The following is a 26,287-nucleotide window of genomic DNA, read 5'->3' as shown; positions in this document are numbered from 1 at the left end:
CGTGGGGCGGGGAGGGGTAGGGGGCTCTCTGCGTTGTCCGTGTGCGGGGCGGGGCCGGCGTGGCAATGAAGCGGGTCGAGATCCCGCCTGGTTACGTAACCGGCCCGCAGGGGATTAGCCGGGCCGGGCGCAGCGGCCCAGGACGCGCGGGGCCGGGGCCGGGGCCGGCGCCGGCGCCGGCGCAGGAAGGAGACGCGATGGGAGCTGCCAGCAGCGAGCCCGAGCCCCCGCCGGGGCCCCTCAAGGTGTGTCAGGGGGCGGAGCTGGCTGGGGGCGGCAGCGGGGCTCCCCCCGCCCGGCCTTGGGGTGCCTGCGCGGGTCTCCCTGCCAAGGAGTCCGCGCGCCCCTCCCGCACGGCTGTGGCTTCTGTGCCCTGCCCCAGAGCTGGCTGCAGCGGGGGCCGGGGCTCATCCTTCTGCTGGCTCTGCAGGGTGGTGGCCTCGCAGCCCAGGCCTCCTGGGTGCGGGGCTGGAAGAGCGTCTTGGCTGGCATCGGGGCGACGCTGTCAGGGCTGGAGCGCAACGTGGCCGCGAGGAGATGCCTCCGGCAGCAGCGCGGCCCGGGCGAGAAGCTGCCCCGGCTGGGGGAGAAGGTGGTGACGGGCTGGCCAGTCCCGCAGTTCGTCTCGCTCTTCCTCCCGGAGTTCCCCTTCCGGCCCCCCCTGGGACAGCAGCAGCTCAAGGTGCGATGCCCAGCTCTGAGCCCTTGGGGGGTGGCTGGGGCTGGGAACAAGACGTGGCTAGGGCCCATTGGCCTCTTGTGGCCCTTTGGGGGCCCAAGCCGGAGTCGAGGAGCCCAGGAGTGCTGGCACACGTCTGCCAGTGCTGATCCCACGCGTGGGAGTGTCGCGGCGAGCTCCGGTCTCCAACTAGGACTCAGGTAGCATCTGTTCCCCGGCCTCCTGCTCTCCCTCCGGCCCCTGGGCGACTACACGCCTTTCCTCTCTGAGTATGCTGGAAAGAGAAAAGGCCCCTGGGGTTCTCCCACCCCCCCATCCTTTGGGAGCCCGTCTAGATCCCAGCAAGGGGACGGGAGGCTGGGTGGTTCCCCCACACACCTATTTCAGGGCTCTGTCCAGCCTGGCCAGGAGACACTGCCCTGCGTAGTCCCTGGAGCTTGTCCTAGCTGAGTCCCATGCTGCTCTCGTGGGACCTGGCCCTGCTGGTAGGAGCAGTCACACCCCACACTCACTGGTTCCTTCCTTTTAGATTCTGGGCTTTGTTGCCAAGGGCTCCTTCGGGACGGTCCTGAAAGTGCTGGACTGCGGGCGGGAGAAGGTCTTTGCTGTGAAGGTGGGTGCCCGTCACACTGCCCCCCTTCCCCAGGGCGCTGCTCCGTTCTCCTGTGTCGACTCACTGGGGCCATGGCTCCTTCTCTTGTAGGTGGTCCCCAAAGTGGAGGTGCTGCGGCGTGACACCCTGAAGCAGTGCAAAGAGGAGGTCAGCATCCAGGTAGCTGCCGCTCTCCTTGGGGGCATGGGTCACGGAGGAGGGGTGGAGGGATGGTTTGGGGAAGAGAAGAGACTGCTGAAGCTGCCCTGCCACAGGAGCCTGGCCAGCTGCCCTGAGCTCATTCTGTCACCGAGCCTTCCTGGCTCAGAGTCCCAGGCAGGCCATACCTGGCCCCGTCAGCTCAGGGCCCCATGCATCTGAGGAAGTGAGCTGTAGCTCACGAAAGCTTATGCTCTAATAAATTGGTTAGTCTCTAAGGTGCCACAAGTCCTCCTTTTCTTTTTGCGTACCTTCCTTGGCACCACAGCTTCAGCATCTGGTTTGCAGATGTGCCTCTTACCCAAGCTACCTGGCTGGCTCTTCTGAGCCCTCTCCAGAGATGCCCGGGGGGGTCGGGGCTGTATCCCAGAGGGGGTGGGTTAGGGCGCGTTGGCAAGAGGGATGTCCTGAGTCTTCCTGCTCCTCCCCGCCTCATCCCCTTCTCCTCCTCCCCGACTTCTCCCATTGGGTGTCCCCATCCCCAGCTCAGATACTCATGAGTCCTGTTTTTCTTTGTCCCCAGAGGCAGGTCAGCCACCCATTTGTTCACTGCTTAGGGGACAGCTGGCAGGGACAGCGGCATCTCTTCATTAGTGAGTCACCATCTGCCCCCCTGGGGTCTCCCTAGAGTAGGGGCTCCTCCCGTGCATCTGACTGATATTAAACCTCTTCTCTGGCAGCTGGAGTGCAGCCTGGCTCTGCCACCCGCAATCCCCTGTGGATTAGGAGCTGCTTTGCGGCTCGCTCCCCTCCCCCATGTCCACCGTGGCTGGGTCATGAGAGCAGGATAAAGGCAGTTCCCTCTGGCAGGCCTGGGCTGGTACGGTTCTCTCGGCCCTCGGGCAATGAAGGGATTGGCAGCGAAGAGAAGCAACCCCACTGTAAATATCAGCCCAGGCCATGCCCGCTCTGTGCCCTGCCTCCCCAGCAGGTTCAGGCAGGGTCTGTAGATCTGTGGGGAGGGAGAGGGGATGGCATTTGCCTGGAGCCCTGGCTCTCCCCAGCTGGGCTGTGTGTGCTGGCCCCCCCAAGCTATAGTGTCTGTCTCCCTCTGCAGTGTGTACATACTGCAGCACCGGAGACCTGTACACGCTCTGGGCCTCTGCGGGGCGCTTTGCGGAAGCCACCATTCGCCTGTTTGCAGCGGAGCTGGTGCTGGTGCTGGGTAAGTGACCTGCTGAGAAACACTTGCATGGGAACCTGTGCTGGGGCAGGGCGTCCCTGTAGGTTCCCCTGGTGCTGTGTGGCTGATGCTGCCAGCACCCTGGGATCTCTGGGGCCTGGGGAGGAGGCTCTGTGTGGGGCAGAGGGGCCAGATGTGAGCTCCTCCCTGCCTGCTAGGAACTGCTGGTCAGACAGCTTCCCCTGGACTGGGTCCTCCTCGCCATGCCTGGTGGGACTCTGGTGACTCTCCTCCTTTCTCCTCTTCCAGGTTATCTCCACGACCTGGGCATTGTGCACCGAGATGTGAAGGTATGAGTGCCCTGGGAGAGGGGGTCTGACCTGTCCTGCCCCTCTCCGGTCAGACACGTGCTTGGGGCGATGGGCTCCACTGCAAGGCTCTGGGCGGCTGCTCTGCAGCTGGGTTTGAGTCAGTGCTGGCTGGCAGGAGCGGGGGAGTTGGGGGTGGCAAGTTCCTCTGCGGTGGGGGGACCTCACCCCCCCCAGACCCGAAACTCACATCTGGTGGGGTGGGAGCTGGATTCAGCTGCTCCGCTCAGTGGCGGGAGTGGGCAGCTGCCCTTTCCCCCACTAGTTTGGGGGAGCGCTGCCCGAGGCCTGATCCAGCCCATTGCGGACCCTGGGCGGCTCTTAGAGGCGGGGCTGGTGTCCTCACACAGGCAGACGTGGAGCGTGAGCCGCAGGGGCCCTCGCAAGCAGCCTGATGGAATATGGCCCTTTCCAGGCCCGCAAGGCCAGCTGGTATGTCCTGTCCGGGCAGCCTCGCTGGGCTGAGTACACCCTGGCCGAGGATGTAATGTGATCTCTGACCTCTCTCTCCTTTTCAGATGGAGAACATACTCCTGGACGAACATGGTAGGTGCACTGCTTCCCCTCCACCCCCTGCGCTAGGGGCTGGGAACGTGCTGGACTTGGGCCTCTGTTCCCTGGGTAGGAGGGATGCTGGACTGGCAGCGTCTGGGGTGGGGGGAATGCCAGGTTGGCCGTGTCTGTGTACAGGGCTTGGGTGGGGGGGATACTGGGCTGGCAGTCTGGGGGCAGCAGGATGGCTCCATGGGGGCAGGGCTCTCGCAGGGCAGAGATACAGTGTGTGTCTGTGCACAGGGCACCTAAAGCTGACAGACTTCGGCCTTTCGCGCCACCTGCGCCAAGGGGAGCGGGCTTACACCATCTGTGGGACCCTGCAGTACATGGGTAAGGCTGGCACGGGCTGCTGCTGGGCGATGGGGCTGGGGGGCGGGGCACTGCACAAACCCTGACTCTGCTTTCTCTTGGGATTGACAGCCCCAGAAGTGCTGAGCGGAGGCCCCTACAGCCATTCTGCTGACTGGTGGTCTCTGGGCATCCTGCTCTTTACCCTGGCTACTGGGAAGGTGAGGTGACGGGGCCGGGGAGAGATGCTAAGCGGTCAGATTCTCTATCACTGGGAGGCGAGGGGCTGGGGCAGCATCCCTATTGGTCTGGGCACACAGCCCTGCTATCCCCTTGAGCCACATTGGCCAGTGGGAGGGTCCGGGGGCAGAGGAGAAACCTGTGTTCCTCATCTCTCCCAGATCCCGCTGGATGGGTCACTGGGCCCCCCTTCTCCTTGTCCAAAGGCTGCTTCCACTCTGCGTCACTTCCGCCAGCACTGCTGGCGGGTTCCCTGCTTCCCATCCCCTGCGCATGCATTGGAGCCCCTATCCCATGGTCTGGATTGTGGCTCTTGTGCAATAGATCAGGGAAGGACTTGAGCCTAGAGGGGCTTGGGCCTGCTGAGGGCTGGAAGATGGTGTAGGGGGTGGCTGATGGGTACCTGCATCCAACATGTGGTGCTCATGCGGCAGCCTGGCTCCTGCCCTAAGCTGCCCCAGCCTGGAGCTGGGCTCCTGCTGCAGCTGCTGGGCCTGTGCAGAGGCAGGGAGGCAGCACCCACTTCTGCGCCCGCTGCTCTTTGGGAATGCGTTCTTCCGGGGGACTAACAGCCCGCTCCTGTCTCCCCAGTTCCCGGTTCCTCCCGAGCGAGACCACCTGGCCATGCTGGCGAGCGTGAACCGCTGCAGCTACGAGAGCCCGAGCTCCCTGAGCCAGGAGCTGTCCCTCCTGCTCAGCGAGGTAACTCCTTCCTGCACCCGGTCTCCTGCGGCCCCTTCGCTGGCCCATCCCCCCTCCAGCAGGGCAGGCTGGCCGAGTCCATCCCCGGACATGCAGCCCGGTCTCACGGTCAGGCTCTCCCTCCCCAGCTCCTGTGCCGAAACCCCCTGCGGCGCCTGCACGACCTCCACCACTTCAAGAGCCACCTCTTCTTCCGGGGAGCGACCTGGGACGCCCAGCTCCTGCAGAAGCACCCGGTGGACATCGTCCTGGCCGCACGGCAAGCGGAGCAGGCAGCCCTGGAACCCTCCGTCGCCTTTGCAGACTTTGACTGTGACCTCCTGGCCTCCCTGAGCCGCCCCTGGCCTGGCTGAGGCAGAGCGGACCCTCTCCTCTGGCCCTGCTGGAGCTCCGGCCCGTTGGAGGCTCCATCTCCTTCCTGTTTGCCGGCTGTGACCAGGCCCCACGTGGGCCAGCCAGGGGCACCGTTCTGTGTGCTCAGGAACCCCCCTTGTGCAGCGCTCAGGAACCCCCCTTGTGCAGCGCTCAGGAACCCCCCTTGTGCAGCGCTCAGGAACCCCCCTTGTGCAGCGCTCCAGCCCAGCTGCAGCCGTCTCAGGGGGAGCAGCAAAGGGCACCCAGCCCCCTCCCCAGCAGTGGCTCCTGCCTGGGCCAGGACGTGGCTCCCCTCATGGGCGCCCCGTTCCCAGGCCAGGCTGTGCCCCCCCCCCCCCTTCCTCAGGTTAGACTCAGGCTGGGCCAGCGGGCCGCCCCCCGGGCCGGGCTCGTGCATGCCCCGGGGCCTGGCGGCGGGACCCCCCAGCTGGACGGGAGCGCGGGGCTGCACGTGGCTGAGCAATAAAGGGCATTTCCCGTGGCTGTCTGCGTGGCGTCTGTGGGGGAACCAGACCGAACCGCTAGGGGGCGCCCTAGTCCCTGCGCGCTGGGGCTGGCATGCGACACTTCGTCGCCCCGCCCCCTGGCGTGATGACGTTGCTGGCGCTGCAGCCAATGGCGTTCGCGCGCGCTGTTCGAATGGCGGGTGCAGCGGCTGGCGGCTAGAGGCCGCGGAGCAGGTCGGGTCTCCCGGGTCACCATGGAGACCGCCGGGCCCCGCGCGGCCGCGCGCGAGGTGAGGGGGGGGCCCCGGCCCCGAGCCTGGGTCCCGTGTCGGGATCGCTGGGCAGCTCCGCCCGGGGTCCTGCCCCGCCCCGCCCCCCCCCGGGCACCGGCCTCCCCCCCCCCCCCGGGTCTCCTCCCCGGGTCTCCTCCCCCCCCAGCCCTGGGCCCCCCCCGGGCACCGGCCTCCCCCCCCCCGGTCCCCGCCCCGGGTCTCCTCCCCCCCCCCAGCCCTGGGCCTCCCCCCGCCCCGGGTCTCCTTCCCCCCCCCCAGCCCTGGATCCCCCCAGGGCCCCGCCCTGGCTTCCCCCCCTCGTCCCGTTCCGGGCCCGGCCCCCCCCGCGGGCCCCGCCCCGGGTCTCCTCCCGCCCCCCAGCCCTGGACCCCCCCCCGGGCACTGGCCTCACCCCCCGGTCCCCGCCCCGGGTCTCCTCCCCCACCCCCCCCCAGCCCTAGCTCCCCCCAGGGCCCCGCCCTGGCTTCCTCCCCTCGTCCCGTTCCGGGCCCTGGCTCCCCCCCCCCGGGCACCGCCCCCCCCGCCCGGGGTCTCCTCCCCCCCCCAGCCCTGGCTCCCCCCCCTCATCCCGTTCCGGGCACCGGCCTCCCCCCCGGGCACCGCCCCGGGTCTCCTTCCCCCCTCCCCCAGCCGTGGCTCCCCCCAGGGCCCAGCCCTGGCTCCCCCCCCCCATCCCGTTCCAGGCCCTGGCTCCCCCCTCGGGCACCGGCCTCCCGGGCCCTGCCCTGGGTGTCCTTCCTCCCCGCCCCCCGGGCCCTGCCCTGGCTCCCCCAGTCCCGTCCCAGGCCCTGGCTCCACCCTTGGGCACCGGCCTCCCCCCTGGGCCCCGCCCTGGGTCTCCTTCCCCCCTGGGCCCTGGCTCCCCCTCCCCTGGGCTCTGGCACCAGCCACTCCCACCCTGGGGCTCCTTCCCGCCCCCGTGCCCTGAGTGTCGTTGTCTGTCCGTCTGTCTCTTTCCACCCCCCCCCCCCCAGATGCCCCTGGCCAAGCAGAGCCTGGCGGGGGGGTGCAGCCTGTAGGGGTCACACATGGGGTTTCTTGTGTCCAGCCTCGGAAGTCAGCCGGCCGGGCCCCGCTCCAGGACCTCTCGCTCCAGCAGCTGGCTACTCCCCAGAAGCAGAAGTTTTCTCAAAGCGCGATGGAGTCTGCGAAACCCTCGTCTCTTACGCCGCTGTTCTGCAGGCTTCGGCTGCAGGTGGGGGCTGCTGCTGTGGGGCTGGAGAGCGCTGACCCCAATGGCCAAATACAGCCCCAGTGGGGCCGAGAGTCCGGAGTCTCCCGGGGCACTGACCCCATAGACCCCACGCAGCTGTAGGCCCGGGGTGAAGGGAGCCTTCTCCTGAGTCAGGCTGGCTAGCCTAGTTCTTAGAACCCATCTGCACCCTGGCTCTGACTCCATGGGTCCCACAGAGCTGGGTGGGAGAGGGAGAAACAGCAGTTGGGAGGGGCTGGTGTCTTGCCATGGAAGAAGGCAAGGGGGTTCCTCCACATAGCCTAGAGAGCTTAGTGGGGCTCTCCTGCCGCCCCCCGTTCTGCGCTGAACATAAGGATGTTCCCTATATGCTGTCTCTGGAGACGGGAAGGAAGCTGGGAAAGGGGCCTTCTGGGGTCAAGCCAGTCAAAGCCCAACATGCAGGATAGGCATCCATGTGTCTGGGGGGTGCGGAACAGCAGGGGGCAGGGATTCTGCGGTTCTTGACCTCATTATTTTCCCCCTCCATGCAGGATGGCAGAAGCCCATTGCCTGGCTCACAGATGTCACCAGCTATAAAAATCTGGGCAGACTCCCTGCCAAACACAACATTCAGCCCCAAAACTGTGGAGGAAAACAAAGCTAGGCCCAATACAAAAGAGCAACAGCTGGGTCTGGCTCCAAATAGCTCCACACCAAAGGCTTTTGAGGCAGCTGGTAGCCTCCAGGAAATGGGTCAGGGGGAAAGTGCCATATCTGCCAGCTCTCTTCCTGGGGCTGAACCTGGGGGGGAGCTTGTGCTGGGGGAGGTCGGGACCCTGCAGGACAACTTTTTGGGGAGGAGTGCAGATGCTGCAAACACTTCCCAGTTGGAGAGAGAAGTGGAGAAGGATGAGGCAGACTGGCCATGTACACCTGAGACGTCTCAGGCTTCTAAAGTAACAGTGAGGCTGGATGAGGATCAGGCCCACGTGACAATGGCAGAGAATGAGCCCTGCCTGGACAGTGACCCTTCGGACGCCAGGGCCATCCAAGACACTGCTGCTGAGCTGGGCGTGCAGGAGAAGCAGAGCCATGCTGCTGTAACGATGATCTCATTAGTCCCTTCTGTGTGGTCTCCTGAGAGGCCGTGCCTGCTCCTAGCAGGGTCTGCAGGGGGGTGTGATCCTGAGCGGCTGTCAGCGACACAGGCGCTTGGCAGCCCTCCTCTATCCGAGGAGAATGGCATCTGGGCCGTGATTCCTGAGGCTGATTCTCTGCAACCTCCCAGCATCCTGGCCACCCTGAAGGAAACGGAAGGATGTAGCAGTACCCTGCCTATCCCACAGGGAGCAGAATCGGGAAGTTGCCCCCTCCCTTTTGGTAGTGACCAGCCCAGCTTGCTGGTGACTGAAGAGGGCTCCCCTCAGGCTTCTGTCTGGAAGGATGTGGCTTCAAGTTCTGCTCAGAAGCCTTCCCTGCAGGGAGGAGCAGCAGCTCTCACAACCCCAGTGCCCTCTCATGAGATTGGGTGCAACGTGGCTGGTACCATCTCCTGGATGACCCCACTGGCATGGCTGGAGAAGAACATGGGCACCTCTGCTGTGATGGAGTCCTTGAGGCAAAGCCTGCCGCTGCCAGCTCTGCAGCAAGATGCAGGCACAAGTGTCACCCCAATCTCCACCTGCTCTGCGGGGACCTGGATGACTCCCCGAGCGCTGCTGGAGAAGAGCATGAACACCTCTGTGGAATGGCCTGCCTGCGCAAAGGACAGTGCTGCAGAAACAGATTCTCTTCTCTGGCAGTAAGTTTCCTTGTTATCCACACACAATTCTGTTACTCTCACACTCTAGGGGCACCCACCTTTACGCAATTCCTAGGGCTCGGGGTGTACTCTTTGCGGGTTTGCAGGACCTTTTACTAATGAAAGAGCCTTACACAGTAATACCCTTATCCTCTCAACGATTACCAGGCAGAATACCCATGCTAAGCATAAAGTGCTCTGCTCCCCAGTCCTGGCCAGGCAGGCGGACTTTCCTGTTGGCCAGGCAAGGTCGGTCTCGTCTGGATTCTGGCTGCTGCACATCATGGTTGTGCTGAGGGTTCTTAGCAGCTTTGGGCTGTGTCTTGGGGGTGAATTCTTCCAGGTCTTTCCTCCTCTTCCTTCTCTGCTGCTCTCCTCCTTGGACCCCAGTTTATACAGTGAAACTTGAGTCCTGCTTAGCTGTGCCATAACCAGTCATTTCATTAACCAATCCTAACATATTGTAACAAAATTTTCTAACCTAGTCATACCCCATCACCTTAATTTACACCTAACAAAATTAATTAACACACAGACCATACAGCCAAACAATAGAGAAAAGGGGACTATAAAGATAAAACAATAAAGAAATGAGGATTTCACAACCATAACTGTCAAGTGATTTCTTGCCAGACAGAATGCTATCAAACTAAGTTTTCTTTAACCATCATAAGATCTGTTTCTTTATCTGGTGATGGTGGGTGCTATTAGGACAGGGACCTTCTTAACAGCCCGATATTACATTGTTTTAATGTAATTTAGATGGAATGTGAGGATCCAACTTCCTGCTTCTTAGCTAATGGCTGCTTCTCTTCTAATATGGCTATAGGAAAAGGCCTTATCCTTACATCCCCAGGTCCCTGGGGTTAGTCGATGTCCCTGAGCCGGGAGCCATTTCTGTAGTTCACAGGGGGTCTGTGCTCCTGAAGCCCCTCACAAATATCTTCTCCTCTGACCAGCTGTTCCCAAGAGCACCTGAGTGCCCTGTCCCGGGCGGAGCTGGAGGGGCGGCTGGAGAGCACGCTTATCATCATTGAAGCCCTCTCGTGCCAGCTGCGGGATTGGCAGCAGAGCCAGTGGCCAGTTCCTCGTCTGGGGCCGGCAGACCAGAGAGACGTGCTCACGCAGACTGACGTCACCCACCCCAAAGCAGTAAGAGGGGCCCACTGTAGAGATGAGATCATGTGCGTCTTGGTTTGCAGTGGGATGCTCCGAAGCAGAGGATGATGGCAGGTGTGGCCATGAGCTGTGCCTGCCTCCCTTCTGACTGAGTAGATCAGAAACTTCCCCTGTTGCCTACCAGTTAATTGCACTAGGTAGTTGTGACAAAGTGGGACTGTTCTTAATGTTTCCTCAGAATACTGTAGGGGTGCTTCAGTTTCCCCTGTGCATTTCTTAAGTCTCTAGGTGGTGGGATAAGGGGGTGTAATTGTTGCAGAGCAAAGGACCAGTGTACATAAATGGCAACACTCTGTCTCCTGGCAACTGATGGCATCTCTTCCCCCTCCCCCAACCCCACCCCCCACCCCCCGCAAGGTGAGAGCTAAAGGGTTGGAGAACAAAGGAATCCGGTGACCTCCTGGCCTGGGAAAGGGACAAAGCCCAGAGGAGGAGGGGCTGGAGGGGGAGTCAGTTTGGGGCTGGCTGGGGACATGGAGTGAAGTGCAGACGTGGTTGTCTGGCTCACTGCCCCCCAAAATGGACCCAGATGAGGGGTCCTGTTCTCTGCACCTACAAGCTCTGGTTTAGACCAGTTCCTGCCATCTAATAAACCTGTTTTACTGGCTGGCTGAGAGTCCCGTCTGACTGCGAAGTTGGGTTGCAGGACCCTCTGGCTTCCCCAGGACCCCGCCTGGGTGGACTCGCTGTGGGAAGCGCACAGAGGGGCAGAGGAGGCTGAATGCTCTGAGGTCAGACCCAGGAAGGTGGAAGCTGGGTGAGCTGTGTGTCCTGCAGACAGGCTGCTCACAGAAAGGCGACTTCCCCAGAGTCCCGACTAGCTTCGTGGGGAGCAGTTCCAGAGCATCGCCCGGGGAGCCCGTGACTGCAGTCAGGCAAAGGGGTGCTTAGCAGCCCCCCATATGCAGTGCTACCCTAGAACTTGGGAGCCCCGGGCTCTATTCCCTCTCTGCCAGACTTCCTGTGTGACCTTGTGCAAGTCACTTACCCTCTCCGTGCCTCTGATTTCTAGCTGTGCCATGGGGACAATAGCGCTGCCTGCCTCGCAGGAGAGAGACACTAAAGGTTTTGAGGTGCTCAGGTGCTGCAGAGGTAGGGGCCGCACAAATCCATTAGCTAGCTAGTGGTTCTGCAGTACTGTGGGGTGTGTCCAGAACCTCTGCTAGGTATGCAGCTGGGCAGTGCTGAGCAATCAAGGACTTGAGCGCTCCCTGGCCAGTGCTGGTGTGACTCCCCCACTGCAGCAAGTGCATGGACTCCAATGTTTCAGATCAACAGGCCACTCAAAGTACACAAGGTCCCACTGAGGGTAAATGGAGCGGAAGTGATGTGGGCTGAATGGCGATTGTTGAGTTCAGAGCTGATGAAACCTGGTCCCATGGTCGCCTGCTGCTACAGCACTGGCTAACCAAATCATGCGCATGGCTGGTCCAGCTCTTGCCAAGTTGGAGAACTGCAGCAGTCCTTGCTGTTCCTGGCCTCCTGATTACACTCGCCTGACTGCACCACTGACCACCAGCTCGTCCAGGAAGGAAGCTGCAAACGAGCATGTCTGCAGCCAGTGGGTGGGAGTGTGTGGGCTGCATCCTTTGGTGGGTGGCAGGGGGGGTTGGGAAAAGGCAGCACCTGGGGGAAGCTTGCAGCTGTCAGAACTAATGGTGATGCAAATGTCATAGCAATTGCTTAAATCTAGCCCTGCTGGGCAGAGATGCTGCCCAAGGCGCCCCTTCTCAGGCTGAGCCTGGTGCACGTGATCCTGGGGGAAGAAGACGAGGTGTTCAGCCTGTCTGGCTCTGCTGAGCCCCCAGAGCATGGGCAGAGTTGGCTCAAGCCCTGCCCACCTTACCCCTGTGAGAAACAATTCTCCTAGCCCTGTGAGCGATGGCTTAGGGATGGAATATCTTCCAGGAGGAGCAGCTTTATCATGACTTCTACATGGCAACCAGAGAGAGACTCAAGGCCCTGCAGCGGACCCAGGAGGACGAGCAGGCTCTGAAAGAGGAGCTGGAACAGGCCAGGGAGGCAGTGGTAGGTCCTGGAGGGGTTTGTGTACAAGGAGGGTAGAAAGAAAAGGAGTACTTGTGGCACCTTAGAGACTAACAAATTTATTTGAGCATAAGCTTTCGTAAGTTACAGATGAAGCATCCGATGAAGTGAGCTGTAGCTCACGAAAGCTTCTGCTCAAATAAATTTGTTAGTCTCTAAGGTGCCACAAGTCCTCCTGTTCTTTTTGTGGTTACAGACTAACACAGCTGCTACTCTGAAAGGAGGGTAGAGTGTCCTCAAGGGGGTGGGTGCTTCCAGGGCTGGCTGTCCAAGTGCGGCTTCCAATGAGAACAGCTGGAGCTGGTTAAACGTGCAGGGCTGTCTCTTGGTGGGGCTAAGCAAAATGGGCTCCTGACTCCTCCCTGTGGTCCTCAACGAGTCATCCACTACAGGGAGGCAGGGCTAGTCCACAGGTGGGACGTTCTGCTCCCCATCCCAGGTGTTGTAACAAGCAGGGCCCCTGCTTTAGCGATCGATTCCATGTACAGTGGGTCCTCTGAGAATGGCCACTCTAGGGACAGATGGCTTGTCTACTTGCTCATCTGCACATTCAGATACTTTGGCCTGTCTCTGAAGGCAGGAAACTGCCTAACAAGGGTCGTCACTTGTACAGGTTCCTCTGCTACCAATGGTGGCAATTTGGTTACACCACCAGATCTCCAGTGGGTCCTGGACCCTTGGCTGGTGCCCAAGTCCCAGCAGTGGCCTTTCGATAGGGTTCCCAAAGCCACATCTGCGGTGTGAATGCTCCTCTTGTCTTGTAGAGATCCTGGACTGTGGAGTCTCAATTGTTCCTGGACACCGCAAATACTTCCCTGCGGAATCTGCAGGAAGACCGAGGAACCCTAAACCAACAGGTGAGATTGTCTGGCTCTGCGATGCTCTGTGGCTGAGCCTCTGAGCGCTAGCAGGCGTATGTCAGCCCTCGGAAAGTGCCTTCGGCTCTTCCAACAGCCGTGCTCAGAGAGACCCTGGAGAGGGCCGGGCCTGGCTCGTGGTGCCCCGGGTTCGTTGGAGCACTCAGCGGCTGGGATGTCAGATGGCTCTAATTCGTGAGACTTGTCCCTGTGGAGCTGGTCACACCATGTGTTGCCAAGGCTCTGGGTGGGGTGGGTACCCCAGGGAGGGGGTCCAGCCTGGCAGCCTTAGTGCCCAATGCACGGGCCGCTTGAACGGCGCCTCTGAAGGAGCATGGGGCAGGCCTGTGTTGGGCCTGGAACCTCTGGGATTCCGCAGGGACTCCAGGCTGTCCTCAGGGGTGCTCTCCTCCTCCTCTTGTAGCAAGACCAGATGAGGGCCCTGCTCTCCCGGAACCGGAGTTCACTGGACAAAGTGGCAGCCAAACTGAAGAGCTGCCTGGCGGAGCGGGATGAGATGCGGAGCCGAGCGGCGGAGGCACTCAAGGCTAAAGAAGCGGTAATAGGCTCAGACCCCTGTGGGATGCTGTTCAGAGGGCAGGGCAGGGCTGTGGTGGTGCTGGGCCCAGAGCTTGCCCTGCCCAACAGTGGGGTAGGAGCAAGAGCAGCTGGCAGGACTGGTTAGCCTGGGCCTGGTGGTCGGGGCTCTGCATGCCAGGGCTGACTTCAGCCCCACTCTCGCTGCTAGCTCCGCAGTGCTGGGAATGCTACTGGTGTCTCCGGGGGGCAGGTGTCTCGTAGCTCAGCAGCAGCCACGTCGGTGGACAAGTGGGGTTGCCTCTCTCTGCGGGAGTGCTGGACAGCCCCCTCTCAGCCAGTCCCACTGGCACTTGAAGAGGGTGCTGGGTGACCTGTTGGCAGGGAGCTGTGCCCCAGGCCAGCGTATACAAGGGGGCAGGGTTAAGGACTTGGCTGAGGCCTCCCCAGTGCTTCAGCAGAGGGGCATGAGGGAGAGCCCTGCCCTGCAGCCTGAGTGTAGCGCTGGTGCTTCCTCTGTGACATCAACATCTTAATCTCCCACGGGTGGGTCCTGCTGCTAATGTGTGCTGGAGCTTGCCACCCCTCAGCAGTGGGGCTGTCAGGGCTCCTGGGGCACCTGGCAATGGTGGCACTAGGCTGATGGATCACTGTTAAAATCCCCACATGCACGTGTCTCCCCCTCCCCAGAGTGATCTGGTTCTGGAGGCCTTCCGTGTCCATGCCAGCGCTCGGATCAGAACCCTAGAGCAGGGATTGGAGTCCCAGTGCGAGCTCTGCACCCTTATTGAGGAGGCTCGTGAGCACCAGGTAAGGAAGGGTAGTGAGCTCTGCGTGGGTGTCTGGCCCTGCTCTTGATCTTCTTAGCCTGTGGGCCCAGCCAGCTTGCTGGAAACCTTGTGTGCTGCCCACTGCACGGGCTCAGCCTGGGGTCTGCTGAACTTGTGATTCAATTTGATATGCTGCAGCTTGGGGCAGTGTTCTCCTGTCTCTGCCATTAGTGATGCTGGGAGTTTCCCCTGCCACTACTTTGGCCTGGTCTCAAGGCATGAGGCTGCCTAAGACCAGTTCCTCTGCACTTCCATTGGGGGCGACTGACTACACCATCAGTTCTCCAGAAGGTCTTGGACTCTTGGCCACTGCCCATGTCCCAGCATCCGCATTGGCAATGCTAACGCCCCTCTTGTCTTGCAGAGATCCTGGACCGTGGAGTCTCAGTTGTTCCTGGACGCCGCAAATACTTCCCTGCAGAATCTGCAGAAAGACCGAGGAACCCTAAACCAACAGGTGAGATTGTCTGGCTCTGTGGCTGAGCCTCTGAGCGCTAGCAGGCGTATGTCAGCCCTCGGAAAGTGCCTTCGGCTCTTCCAACAGCCGTGCTCAGAGAGACCCTGGAGAGGGCCGGGCCTGGCTCGTGGTGCCCCGGGTTCGTTGGAGCACTCAGCGGCTGGGATGTCAGATGGCTCTAATTCGTGAGACTTGTCCCTGTGGAGCTGGTCACACCATGTGTTGCCAAGGCTCTGGGTGGGGTGGGTACCCCAGGGAGGGGGTTCAGCCTGGCAGCCTTAGTGCCCAATGCACGGGCCGCTTGAACGGCGCCTCTGAAGGAGCATGGGGCAGGCCTGTGTTGGGCCTGGAACCTCTGGGATTCCGCAGGGACTCCAGGCTGTCCTCAGGGGTGCTCTCCTCCTCCTCTTGTAGCAAGACCAGATGAGGGCCCTGCTCTCCCGGAACCGGAGTTCACTGGACAAAGTGGCAGCCAAACTGAAGAGCTGCCTGGCGGAGCGGGATGAGATGCGGAGCCGAGCAGCAGAGGCACTCAAGGCTAAAGAAGTGGTAACAGGCTCAGATCCCTGTGGGATGCTGTTCAGAGGGCAGGGCAGGGCTGTGGTGGTGCTGGGCCCAGAGCTTGCCCTGCCCAACAGTGGGGTAGGAGCAAGAGCAGCTGGCAGGACTGGTTAGCCTGGGCCTGGTGGTCGGGGTTCTGCATGCCAGGGCTGACTTCAGCCCCACTCTCGCTGCAAGCCCTGCAGGGCTAGGGATGCTGCTGGTGTCTCGGGGGTGAGCCTTGCAGCTCAGCGGCAGCCACGCCACATCAACAGCTGAATCTCCCACGGGTGGGTCCTGCTGCTAATGTGTGCTGGGGTTGCACCATCCCTCAGCAGTGGGGCTGTCAGGGCTCCCTGGTGCTAGCTGGTGCTTAGCAAATGCCGAGGGCTGAGCACCTCCTTCCTCCAGGATGACCCTGGTGCAAGATGGCCATGTGAGCAATGCCATGTTTAGCAGCCAATGGCAGGAGTGTAGCTGCAAGGAGGCCTGTCTGTCAGATGTCTGGTGCAGACCCGAGGATGCCAAGAGGCAGATGAGTGGGGCACGGTGGGCATTTGCCATCCAGGGGTCAGAACGTGGCTCCTTTTCCAGCATCGCAGTCTGGTACAGAACTGCTGCCCTGCCCCCTCCTGTATCTTTGGGAGGGCATTAGAAACCCCTGAGCACTTGTCCCATTTGGGATGTGGATGCCAGCAGCGTCCAGCTCTCGGTGCCTGTTGGGCTGGGCCAGAGAAGCCCCCAAGGGGCAGGATTGAGCAGTGAGCCAGGTGCTGTGCTCTGTTGCAGGCTTCTAGGGAGCTGGAGGCGGCTTTCGGGAGGCTGGAGGAAGTGACTGCAGAGCTGCAGGATTCTGTAGCCCAGGTGGATCAGCTGACTGTGACAAACTCCCGGCTGGGAGCAGGTATGCCTGCATGTGAGGCTGGGTCTCTCGGTGTCTTGTGTGGATGTGCAAAGGCCCAAGAGGTGGCAGCAGCTGGCCCTTCCTGCGGTAAGAGACTGGGAGACACTCGTACAGCTGCACCTTGCTGCATGCTGGTCACGTGCTAGGGCACAAAGCCCAGACCATGTCTTGCTATGCTGAGGACGGAGCTGAGCATCCCGAGCCTCCAACATTGGCTAGAGGACTCCTCCTGTAGCAGTAGCTGCCTGTTCCATTTGCATGTCAGTGCCCTGTAGATTTCTTGGAGGCCACCTTGCTGACAGCTCCAACAGCTGGATCAGACTAACGTGTGCACCCCCACCATACTCCAGTATCTGGGCTGCTGCTTAAGACCTGCTCTGGGGGATGGGCAGGCAAGGGCTCCTCTGCCTTCTCAGCTTTGCACGTTCACTGGTGCCAACTGTGCAGCTAACCTCCGTGCTGTGCACTGTGCCCTAGATCTCAGCACGCTGTTGAGGGACCTGGCCAGCCTGCAGTGCGAGCGGGATGAGCTGCGAGAGAAGCATGCAGACCTGTCGGAGGAGATGGCGCGGTGAGTCTCCAGCCTCCGGGTGCTGAGGCTGGGGGGCATAGAAGCAAAGTGCTGTGCAATCCAGTGACTGAATAATGAGGAACAAAAGGTGATGCCCTAAGGGGGGCTCTTGGACAATCCTCATTCTGCTGCTTCCCCTTCCCCGAAATTCACTTCTGTTCTGAAACAAGAACAGGAGGACTTGTGGCACCTTAGAGACTAACATTTATTAGAGCATAAGCTTTCGTGGGCTACAGCCCACTTCATCGGATGCACAGAATGGAACATACAGTAAGGAGAGATATATATATATACACACAGAGAAGGTGGAAGTTGCCATACAAACTGTAAGAGGAGTGGATCTCCTGGGCAGATCCCGTCAGCTGCCCCTCCTGCGCCCAGAGCCTGCAGCTGGCAGCCGAACTGCACACTAATTGCTTCCCTCCTTCCTATCTCAGGCTGACCAGAGAGCAGGAGCTTCTCCAGCAGCAGCACGACCGGGTGCGTCAGGAGCTGCGTGAGATGACCGAGTGCCACGAGGTAGACGCTGTGGGGGATGGGCTAACCCTTCTGTTAGGGGCACAGGACACTTGCTGTGCTAATGGCATGTGCTTCATCCCATTGACCCCTATGGCAGCCTTCACACACCACGATATTAAACCGTAGACCAGGACCAGTTAATGTCGCCTCCTCCCTGCACGTAGGCCTGGAGCTGCCAAGCCCCACTGACCGCTCAAATGTCCTTTCCAAAACCCCTCCTAGAGGGACACAGAAAAAGCTGGGCATCCTAACTGCAGGTGCAAATCCTACTGGCCCAGGACTTGCTATATGCGGTGCCAGACCCGTGCCATAAAACCCCTGGCAGCTAAATCTCTCAAAGGAACTCTCTCTCTCTGCCTTGGATCCTAGCCCTCCTCGCTACTCATCCTGCCCTTTCTTTCACTCCTTAACCTTCTGGTATCTGATACTCCAGGTGCGTCAGTTAGTGATGCTGTGGAGACTGGAATCCCAAGGTGACTTCCAAGTACAAAGGGCAGACTTCCCGCTCCAGCAGTTCTTGAGAAAGCCATGGCTGAAGTCATGGAAGAACTGGCTGAGCGTCGAAAGCAAGATGGGCATTGGAAGGTCTGGTATTTCACAAGCTGCAAGGGCTGAACAAGTATATAAATGCTGTGGGGAGCAATTGCTTGTTGCTGACCCTGTGCTCGGTCCTTTGATCCCTGTGGTCAGCCTTCCCAACCATCTCTGTGCAGTTACTCTGGGTGTGAGACTTGGCTGGGCCTTTCCATGCACTTGAATGCCTGACCCAATCCCCCTGGGGAATCGGCCTGGCTGCTGCAGCTTTGGCCTTTGCACACCCCAGTGCAGGGTGAGTCGGACCATCCCGTACTTCCTAGCAGAGTCTGCTGGCAGGTGAGGTGTGGGGGTGGAACTCTGATCTGCCAAGCACTCTGGTGAGAAGGGAGGAAGACTACAGAGCTGTTGCTGGGCTCTGAGGCCTGTTAGATGAAAGACCCCCTGATACCCGGGGGGAGGCCTCACCAGCCCCTCAAATGAGAATGGGGTCGGGGAGGAGTCTCCGCTTGGGCACTTGCAGGAAAGTAGAGTGGGATTTGAGCTAACTGCTCCCCAGCTCCTGGTGTGAACATGGCCCTCCTTAGCCGTTCCTGGCTTGCATGTGCTGAGCACCTCCCGCTGTACCAACTCCCACTCCTCCCTAGTAAATCTTCCCTCCGCCCCAGTTCATTGACCAGGAGAACCGTGTGTCCCGGGAGCAGCTGACAGAGACAGAAAATGAGCTGAGAGCCACCCTTGCAGTCCTGCGGGAGCGCAGCATGCAGTACGAGGACCTGAAGGACGCCTACCAGCACCTCCAGTGAGCCAGCAGCTCCACTCTGCCTCTCTGAGCCCTTCGTGTGCCTCCCGCCCCAACTCGTTGCTGTGTCTGGAAAGCCTGCGTCTGGGGGAAGGAGCTTGGCATGTCTCTGTTCAGCTCCTGACGGGCAGGGTCCCCTCCCAACCTCACCCATGGCTGGGAGGCAAAGGGTGCCAGTGAACGAGCCCCTCTATGCACCCTAGTACATCCCTAATTGTCCCTGTGGCAAACCCACAGGCACTCTGGCTGGGCACAGCTGGTCTCATCCTCTGGTTATTCAAAAGGCACCTCCAAGTGTCCCCCTGTGCTCTGGCCACCGAACCGAGGAAGTCAATCACAGCCAGGCCATTAGGCTGCCATGACATGCCTACCCTTTCCCCTCCCCACCCTGAGAAGATAGGGCCTCAGTGGGCACTGAGCAAGCTCTGACTTCCCCCTGTTCTCCCCAGGAAGGAGCGGGACACCCTCTGCGAGGAGCTCGACTGCAGCAAGGCAGAGGCCCTGGGCCTGCAGCTCATCAGGGACAAACTCCTGAAGTCCTCCCTGGAGCTCGCTCAGACCAAGGAGAGGCTGCTGGACCTCACTGATGCTCTCCAAGCTGCCCTGCCAGGAGAGGTAGGAGTCCAGGGAACTGCCCTCTGGCTGTTGATCGCAGAACCCTCTGTAGCATGGGTTTCTGCAGCCCGTCTGCCCTGGGGAAGCAGAGCAATGTCTGTAATGCTGCCTTGGCATCTGTGGGACAGCCACTCTGACCTTCTTTTGTCATTGAAGGCTGCTGATCTTGCATCGAGGAGCAGAGTGTGTACCCCTCGCAGCGTTCCCTGCTCCTTCGTGGGCAGCGTCTTAAAAGCTATGGCAGGAAAAGGTAGGATGTGGCTGCCAGAAATTGTTTATTGGCTCTGGTTCTTGTCTGCTGCTCCAGAAACCCTGCCTGTGTGGAGGGGGCTGGTTAGTGCTTCACAGACAAGGAGGGGCGTGAAGTGCTCTGTACACCAGCCAAACCCGGGGCTGAGCCTCCCATCACCCCTGCAGCATGGGGGGGCCTTCCTCTGCACTGTGCAGGCCTGTCATGCAGTGACCCTCCCCTTGGTATTGGAGATGCAGCCATTGCAGTGAGTGGGGGACCTGCCCATAATGCTTTGCTCTGCCGCGTGCTCAGGAGCCAGAAGTACCTTGCTGACACTGAAGCAAGGCAGAAGTGGTTACAGCTTCCCAGCCAGTGGTTGAGGCTGCTCCCGTGTCTGGGAAGGAGCCGTCAAGCTTCCAGTGCCCCCCGCTTTATTGTCGAATCCTGCGCCTCTGCTCTCCCTTCCTGTGACTGGTCGGGCTGCATTAGGCCTCCAGCGGGGTGGTGGATGAATTTTGATGAACCTGCCACAGAAAACCAGCTCTGCCCAGAACACTACAGCCCTCTGCTGCCTTGTGGGCTGTCTCTGACCCCGGAGCCAGATTGCTTCAGTGAGGAGTGTCGGCGCTTCCGTGGCAAACAGGACCCTCGATGCCCAGGGCTTCCTGTCTCCGGTTAGGCCTCCTTCCCATGCAGCCTGCAGACAGGGGATGGTTCAGCTCTTCGAGGCTGGTGCTGTTCCTCCCCGGGGCTGCCAGGATCACCCACTGCAGGGCCAGAAAGCACAGAACCATAGTTGTCTTGGGATGGCCTTGTCCCAGGGCTCCTCACATGGGGCGTGGCGAGGGGGTGATGTGAACGGGGCCTCAGCACCAGTCCCCTCTCTCAGGGCCCAAGCCCCAGGGACTCCCCAGAGGAGAAGGGAAGTTCCCGGATCTATGCAGGCACCATGGCCTAGCAGTGGGTCAGGGTCATAGAAAGGGGTAACCTGTGTTGATAACCCAGCATCAAGCCCCTCTGACCTACTTTGTTACAGGCATTGATGAAGAAGCTGCTGAAGGCTCGACCACGTTCACCGAGGTTGAACCTGCTACTCCTCAGATGCCAGCAGGTAATGGCCTGGTGTCTGCCCTCTCCTCCCTTGCCAATTAACGTGGCCTTGCTGGGCCCCAGTGCAAAGGGCACTGGCCTAGTCCCAGGAGGTGCCCTGGAGCAGGGCAGGTGCAAACACGTGAGTGCACTAGGCTTTCCCAGGGAACCAGGCTTGTCCCTTCATCCAGGTTTGACTCAGCAAGAGGTTCCCTCTTGTAACTGCTGAGCACCAGGGGGCCGGGCCGGGGGCAGTGGCTATGCAGGTGGGCTAAAGCTGCCTGCTGTTCCAGGCATAGCATCTGGTGTCTGTTCCTGGCCTGGCGCTGCCCTGGACCTTGCTGGGTAATTGGAACCTGAGCACAGTATAACACACAGGTTTGTTTCCTTTTGGCTTGTGAGGGGTTCTCCATTAACCCTGGCATTGCGGGCTAGCACCGTGCACTGTGAGCCATTGCTCCCCTGCCATGCAAATGGCTGGTGTCTGCTCTGCCCCCAGAGATCGAGGAGAGCCTGCAGGAGACTGTCTTGGAGCTGAGAGCTGCTGTCTCTCATCTCGTCACTGTAAGCTTCCAGAGCCAGAAGGCGGCACAGCACGAGGTTCAGGAGCTGCAGGCTAAACTGTGAGTTCAGCATCTGGCCCTTGAGTCAAAGGAGAGGTGATGGGAATACCCAGTGGGCTCTGGGCAATGCCACTGCTGCTTGCTGACCTGTCGCTCCCCCACCGCCACTGGCCATCCCTGTGCAGCTGAGCAGCACGTCTAGGACTGCGACCCCCAGGAGCTAACCCTGCCAACCTCCAGCCTCAGGGTCAGGGGGAGGCAGGGTCACCCTGAGAGCACGGCTATGCAGCCCACGTTCCATCTGCTTTGTGCCCTCTGAAGCCTCAGTTTGGCTCTTCTTCTCATAGCTCTGACCATCAGCACCAGCTGGAGAGCCTGGAATCCAGGCTCCAGGCAGAGATTGATGCCCGGGATGCAAACCTTGCCAAGCTAAACAAGACCCTGGGAGTCAGGTTTCAGGTGAGCAGGTGCCAGAACTGGGTTAGGTGTGAACTCCAGGGCAGAGCTGATCTGGGACGTGGACCAGGCAGGCTCAGATTCTAGGACACGGGAGAATCTGGGTAACTGGTTTTTTCCATATCCTGCAGCTGCTCGCTAGCCTGATCTAATGCGGCACTTGTGTGGCTCCCCAGTGTCCCAGGCTGAGGGCACATTACTGGCTGGGTCCTGAGTGTTCCTGGGTCAGGACTGCTCCAGCCTAAGAGAACTGCCCCCATCTGGCTGTGCAGGTCCAAATGTAATGTCTGCATTGGGGCAGGTTGGGACCCTGGTGTGACTGACCCCTCGCTACCTCTGGTGATGGGGCAGGATAACCCCGGCTCTGTGTGCAGCCTGGTGGCAGGGGAATGGTGTTGGGACTCACCTGACTGAAGCTGCTGGTGAACTGGGGGCTTGTGCCCAGCCTGTTGCCTGCCCCCGCCCTGTCCTCACTGTCCATGTCCCGCTGAGTGTCTGCTAGCAGCTGTTGTCACAGTGACTGCAACAGACAAAAGCCCACCAGCTGCCTCCCCTCGGTACTGGGCCTGGGCTCCCTCTTTGCCTGCTCCTTTCCTGGGAGAGCAGCACGTCCATGACTCTGCTGCAAGGGTGGTGCCACTCCGGGAGGCTCTGTCCTAAATGCTGCCGCCCTCTCTCTCTTCAGACCGAGAAGGAGCTGCAGGACATTGTGCGGCAACAAGAGGAGAAGATGCTGCAGCTCATTGACCGGAGCCGGGAAGTCACGGTACCCGCCTCTGCAGGCTGGGGGCATGTCGGGTTAGATCCTGGAATGGGCTCGGCCCTGCTGCCCACTGTGCTCAGTACGGTGCCACGTACAGGACAGGAGCTGCCCTGTGGGCCCCTAGAGGCTGGGACGGAGTCCTTTGCCCCACTCCCCGGCATCTCACTGGCTTCTCTCCCCTCAGAATTTGAAGGCAGAGGTCTCTCACCTGACGCACCTGCTCCGGCGTGCGGAGACGGAGGCTGAGGTGCTGTGGGAGGAGGTGAGGGGACGAGACCCCAGCACGACACCTCTGGATGCTGACACTGTCCAGGAGAAAGTCTGGCTACGGCAGGAGGTGAAGCCAGCAGTGCTTGGGCAGGGGCAGATTCTGGTGCAGGAAGGGAGGGGCTTGGTGGGGGGGTCGCTCTTGGCCTAGGGCAGTTGTATAGCATGGGGCTGACTGCCAAGAGACAGGTGCCCCGGGGCTGTTGGCATGTGTTTTCCCCCACCCATCGGCCCTTTCTTGCTACGTTGTGTCTCCTTTCTATTAGTGCTATGGAGAGGGAGCAGGGAGAGGCCCCGCAGCCCTGCTGGTGGTTCAGTAGTGGGTTAGACAGTGGGCGCTCCAGCCTGGCGGCAGGAGGGGGAGTGCTGGGCATGGCTAGGCCCGAGATGGTCTGCATGCTGGGCATGGGCTGGCTAATGGCAGGGAAGGGGAGGCAGTACGTGCCCTGGCTGGGAGCGGCTGGCACAAGGCGGGAGCCAGCTCTTTGGGGGCTGGTGGGGTCTGTTCTCTCCCCATCCCTGAGTCAGGCTCTAGCCCTGGCTGTGGGCATCCAGCTGCATTGTGCCCCTGTGCCAATACTTGTCTTGCAGGTGAACAAGCTGAGGGAGCTACTCCTGGAGACACAGCATGACTACCAGGACCAAGTAAGGAGCAGGGCCTAGGGTGCCGCGTGTGCGTGTGTGTTGGGGGGGGCGGGGTGTCTGGCTGCATTGTCCCCTCACCGGAGGCTTCAGGATTGACTGCTATGGAGCCTCTCTCATGCCTGCTCCTGCTCGGCGTTCTCCCCACCCAGCTGCTAAGCCAGAGGTGGGCAAACTACAGCCCGCGGACCACGGGACTGTCCTGCCTGGCCTCTGAGCTCCTAGCCCGGGAGGCTCGCCCCAGGCCCCCCCGTGGCGCAGCCTCACCTTGCGGGCGAGCTCCTGGGGCAGGGCAGCTGCAGAGCCCGGCCTGACCCGGTCTCTGTGTTGCGTGGTGACCTGGCCCAGCTCCAGCTGGGCAGGGCAGCTGTAGCGCGACCAGGCAGCGCGGGAAGGGGGCATGGAGCAGGGGGGTTGGATAGAGGGCAGGGGAGTTCGGGGAGGTGGTGGTAGAGGGTGGATGTGGATGGGGGCAGGAACAGGGGGTTGAATTGGGAAGGAGTCCCAGGGGGGCCATCAGGAAGGAGGCGGGGGGTTGGATGAGGCAGCGGGAGTCTGGGGGCAGTCAGGGGACAGGGAGCGGGGGTGTGTGTGGATGGGGTAGGGGTCCCAGGGGGGCCGTCAGGGAACAGGGGGGTTCGATGGGGCAGGGGTTCTGGGGAGGATAGGAGGTGGGGGCCAGGCCACAACCCCCTCCCCTAACCACCCCTCCATACAATTTCCAAAACCCAATGCAATCCTCAGGCCAAAAAGTTTGCCTGCCCCTGTGGTAAGCCATTAAAATATGCGGGCTCTGGGGTTTGCTCTGCTCCCATCCCTCTGCACAGCTCTGTGTTCTCCTTTGCAGAGAAGAATCCTGGAGGGGAAACTCCATCATGCCCAGATGATGCTAAGGAGCCGTGAGGAAATGGAAGAGAAGATCAAAGAGGTGAGGCCCTTTGGGGCGGGGCTCTCACTACACCTGCATGGTATCATTGATAAGGCTCTTGGCATGGCTAACTGACAAACAGCCAGGGCTGCCCCCCTTCCCCTCATCACACAGCCTGTTTCCACACTGCCATGCACAAAGCCCTTGGGAGAACAGCTGCGTCTCAGGGATGGGCCCAGCCCAGCCCCACCTGAAAGCATCGCAGGTGAGGCTGCCTTCAGAAGGGCCTGGTCTAGCTGCAGGGGTCTGGCAAAGGACATGAGTGATGTGACTGCTGTGGAAGGGCTGGGGCCCAGGAGTGTGGTGGGATTGCAGCCCAGGGAGAGCCCCTCCATCCTATTCTGCTACTGTCTTTGAGGGGCTCCCCTCCTGCTGCCCCATGCTGAGGGCAGTAAGTGGCTTGTGTGCCATCACTGAAACGACCACTTCTGCACCCACAGCTGCTCCCTGTCCTGTCTTTCTGGGTCCTGCCAAGGCCTAGGCACTGCCCCGGCTGGAGGGCCAGAACCATTCACACAGCTGCCTGGCCCTCGCTGTTAGGATTGAGAGCTATAGATGGAGACCCTCACTTGGCATGGCCTGCCTGTCCCATTCCTAGCTGCTGGAGTCCTGCTCCCCCACCTCCAGCTTGGCTGCAGCTCCTCGAACTCTTCCTCCTCCTTTCCCAGGTGCTCTCCTCCATCCCTGCTGCGGTGACTGCCGGCTCCTGGGAGTTCCAGAACCTGCTGCACTACCTTGGGCTGAAGCTGGTGGATGGCGGCAGATGCTCTGGGGACACACCGTAGCCGTGAGGTGTGATTCACTCAGTGTTTGGAAGCCTCCTTGCTTAGCTTCCCCTGTATTTGAACTGAGCCCGGTTGAGTGTCTGGAACGCAGGTGGGCTGGGCTCCGTAGCAGTACTGGTGTGTGTGTATATATATATATTTATTAAAGTTGTGACACCCTGCATTGCTCTGCCTCTTGCCTGATCCGAGAGCCAAGCTTGGGGGTGGGGCTGGGGGGGCCTCTCTTGGGGCTCACTAACAGGCTAACTGCCCAGGTAGGCTGGAGTTCATTCTTTGGGTTCTCTGCTGCCTGCCATGGGAGCATTCATAGTAACTGTCTGAGGGCACCTGGCATGACACCTGCTGCCCCTGGTCAGAGCAGCTGGACTCCTTTGGGCTTATCACAGGGCAGATGACTTCCCCACCACTGTCTCCTCTCCCTGTGTTGTGACAGCCCCCCCTTCCTTGGCAGGGGGTCACTCCTCTGCCTGGTGTTCTGTAGTTCGTATGCAGCCTTGCTGATCTTCGCGTTCCCAGGGCTCCTGCGAACTGCACACACATGAACCCAGCAAGGCTGGGCTGACCTAGTTTCCCCTCAGAGGCAGCTCTTGCTCTTGGTGTCCTAGATTCTCAGTTCCTTGCTCCTCGGATCTAACTTCCGGTGATCCTTTCTTAGGGTGAGAGCCTCCTGCAGAGGCAGTAGCCTGAGGCTGCTTTGTCCTTGGGACCCCCGGCTCTTGGGGGTGGTGAGAGAGATTCCCAGGACCCAGCAGTAATGGGGTGATGTGGAAGTGCAGCCTGGGCCCGGTGAGAAGGGGAAGCTGTCTGGTGGTGTGAGCATGCAGCAGAGCTGGACCACACAGCTGGGGCTAACCTCCTGTCACTGTCCCTCTCTGGCCAGCCCAGGGCTTCCAGGAGCAGAGCCCCTTGCCACTCCTGACCTCTCCCCAGCAGTCCTGCTGGGGAGGGGGGAGCACGCATGCTGGGCCTTCCCTGAGCACAGATCTGCGACAGGGGGCTTGTTTTGAAAACCTCTTTCTGTTTCGCTCAAATGTTGATTCCTTCCCACCTCCCCCCTTTGTCAAACATCTGCAGGATCTCCCTGCCTTGAAAGCATGAGGGAAGCCCTGAGTTGGAGTCTTCCATGCTGTTGCAGGACGTAGCCTTGTGCTGGCTCCTATGGGCCATGCTGTCCTCTGCTCTGGATCGGTGGGTTGTAGCTGCATGGGTCTATTGATCTCCTCCCAGGGCAGAGCTGCTGCCAGGACAGCACTTGCTTGTGACCACACTAACCATAATGTGCCCAAAAGCAGCTATATGGAAATAAAACGCTCTGG

At 60.6% G+C, this 26,287-nt stretch overlaps 2 protein-coding genes across 2 annotated transcripts; both read left to right on the top strand.

Annotated features, from left to right (window-relative positions):
* Window positions 1–45: 45 nt before the first annotated feature.
* RSKR (ribosomal protein S6 kinase related) lies at window positions 46–5,622 on the top strand. The gene is given in 13 exon segments (XM_084650683.1): window positions 46–245; window positions 431–682; window positions 1,209–1,292; window positions 1,383–1,451; window positions 2,014–2,083; window positions 2,548–2,655; window positions 2,923–2,963; window positions 3,500–3,527; window positions 3,777–3,866; window positions 3,957–4,045; window positions 4,656–4,766; window positions 4,895–5,086; window positions 5,088–5,622. Coding segments are annotated over 13 exon segments (1,326 nt in total). The 5' UTR covers window positions 46–65; the 3' UTR covers window positions 5,100–5,622.
* Window positions 5,623–5,739: 117 nt separating this feature from the next.
* Window positions 5,740–25,132, top strand: SPAG5 (sperm associated antigen 5). The gene is made up of 24 exons (XM_084650682.1): window positions 5,740–5,877; window positions 6,929–7,075; window positions 7,606–8,855; window positions 9,815–10,007; window positions 11,943–12,062; window positions 12,845–12,937; window positions 13,362–13,496; window positions 14,165–14,284; window positions 14,669–14,761; window positions 15,176–15,310; window positions 16,091–16,205; window positions 16,683–16,776; window positions 17,214–17,295; window positions 18,498–18,631; window positions 19,081–19,246; window positions 19,403–19,496; window positions 20,515–20,589; window positions 21,067–21,190; window positions 21,478–21,589; window positions 22,272–22,352; window positions 22,534–22,686; window positions 23,208–23,261; window positions 24,106–24,186; window positions 24,855–25,132. The coding sequence occupies exons 1-24, from the start codon at window positions 5,842–5,844 to the stop codon at window positions 24,969–24,971; spliced, it is 3,804 nt and encodes a 1,267-aa protein (XP_084506808.1). The 5' UTR covers window positions 5,740–5,841; the 3' UTR covers window positions 24,972–25,132.
* The last annotated feature ends 1,155 nt before the right edge of the window (window positions 25,133–26,287 follow it).

The sequence above is a fragment of the Lepidochelys olivacea genome (assembly GCF_965140295.1).
Source record: "Lepidochelys olivacea isolate rLepOli2 genome assembly, chromosome: 17".
Lineage (NCBI taxonomy): Eukaryota > Metazoa > Chordata > Testudines > Cheloniidae > Lepidochelys > Lepidochelys olivacea.
The sequence above is the reverse complement of the archived record's forward strand: the minus strand, read 5'-3'. Positions and strand labels throughout refer to the sequence as shown.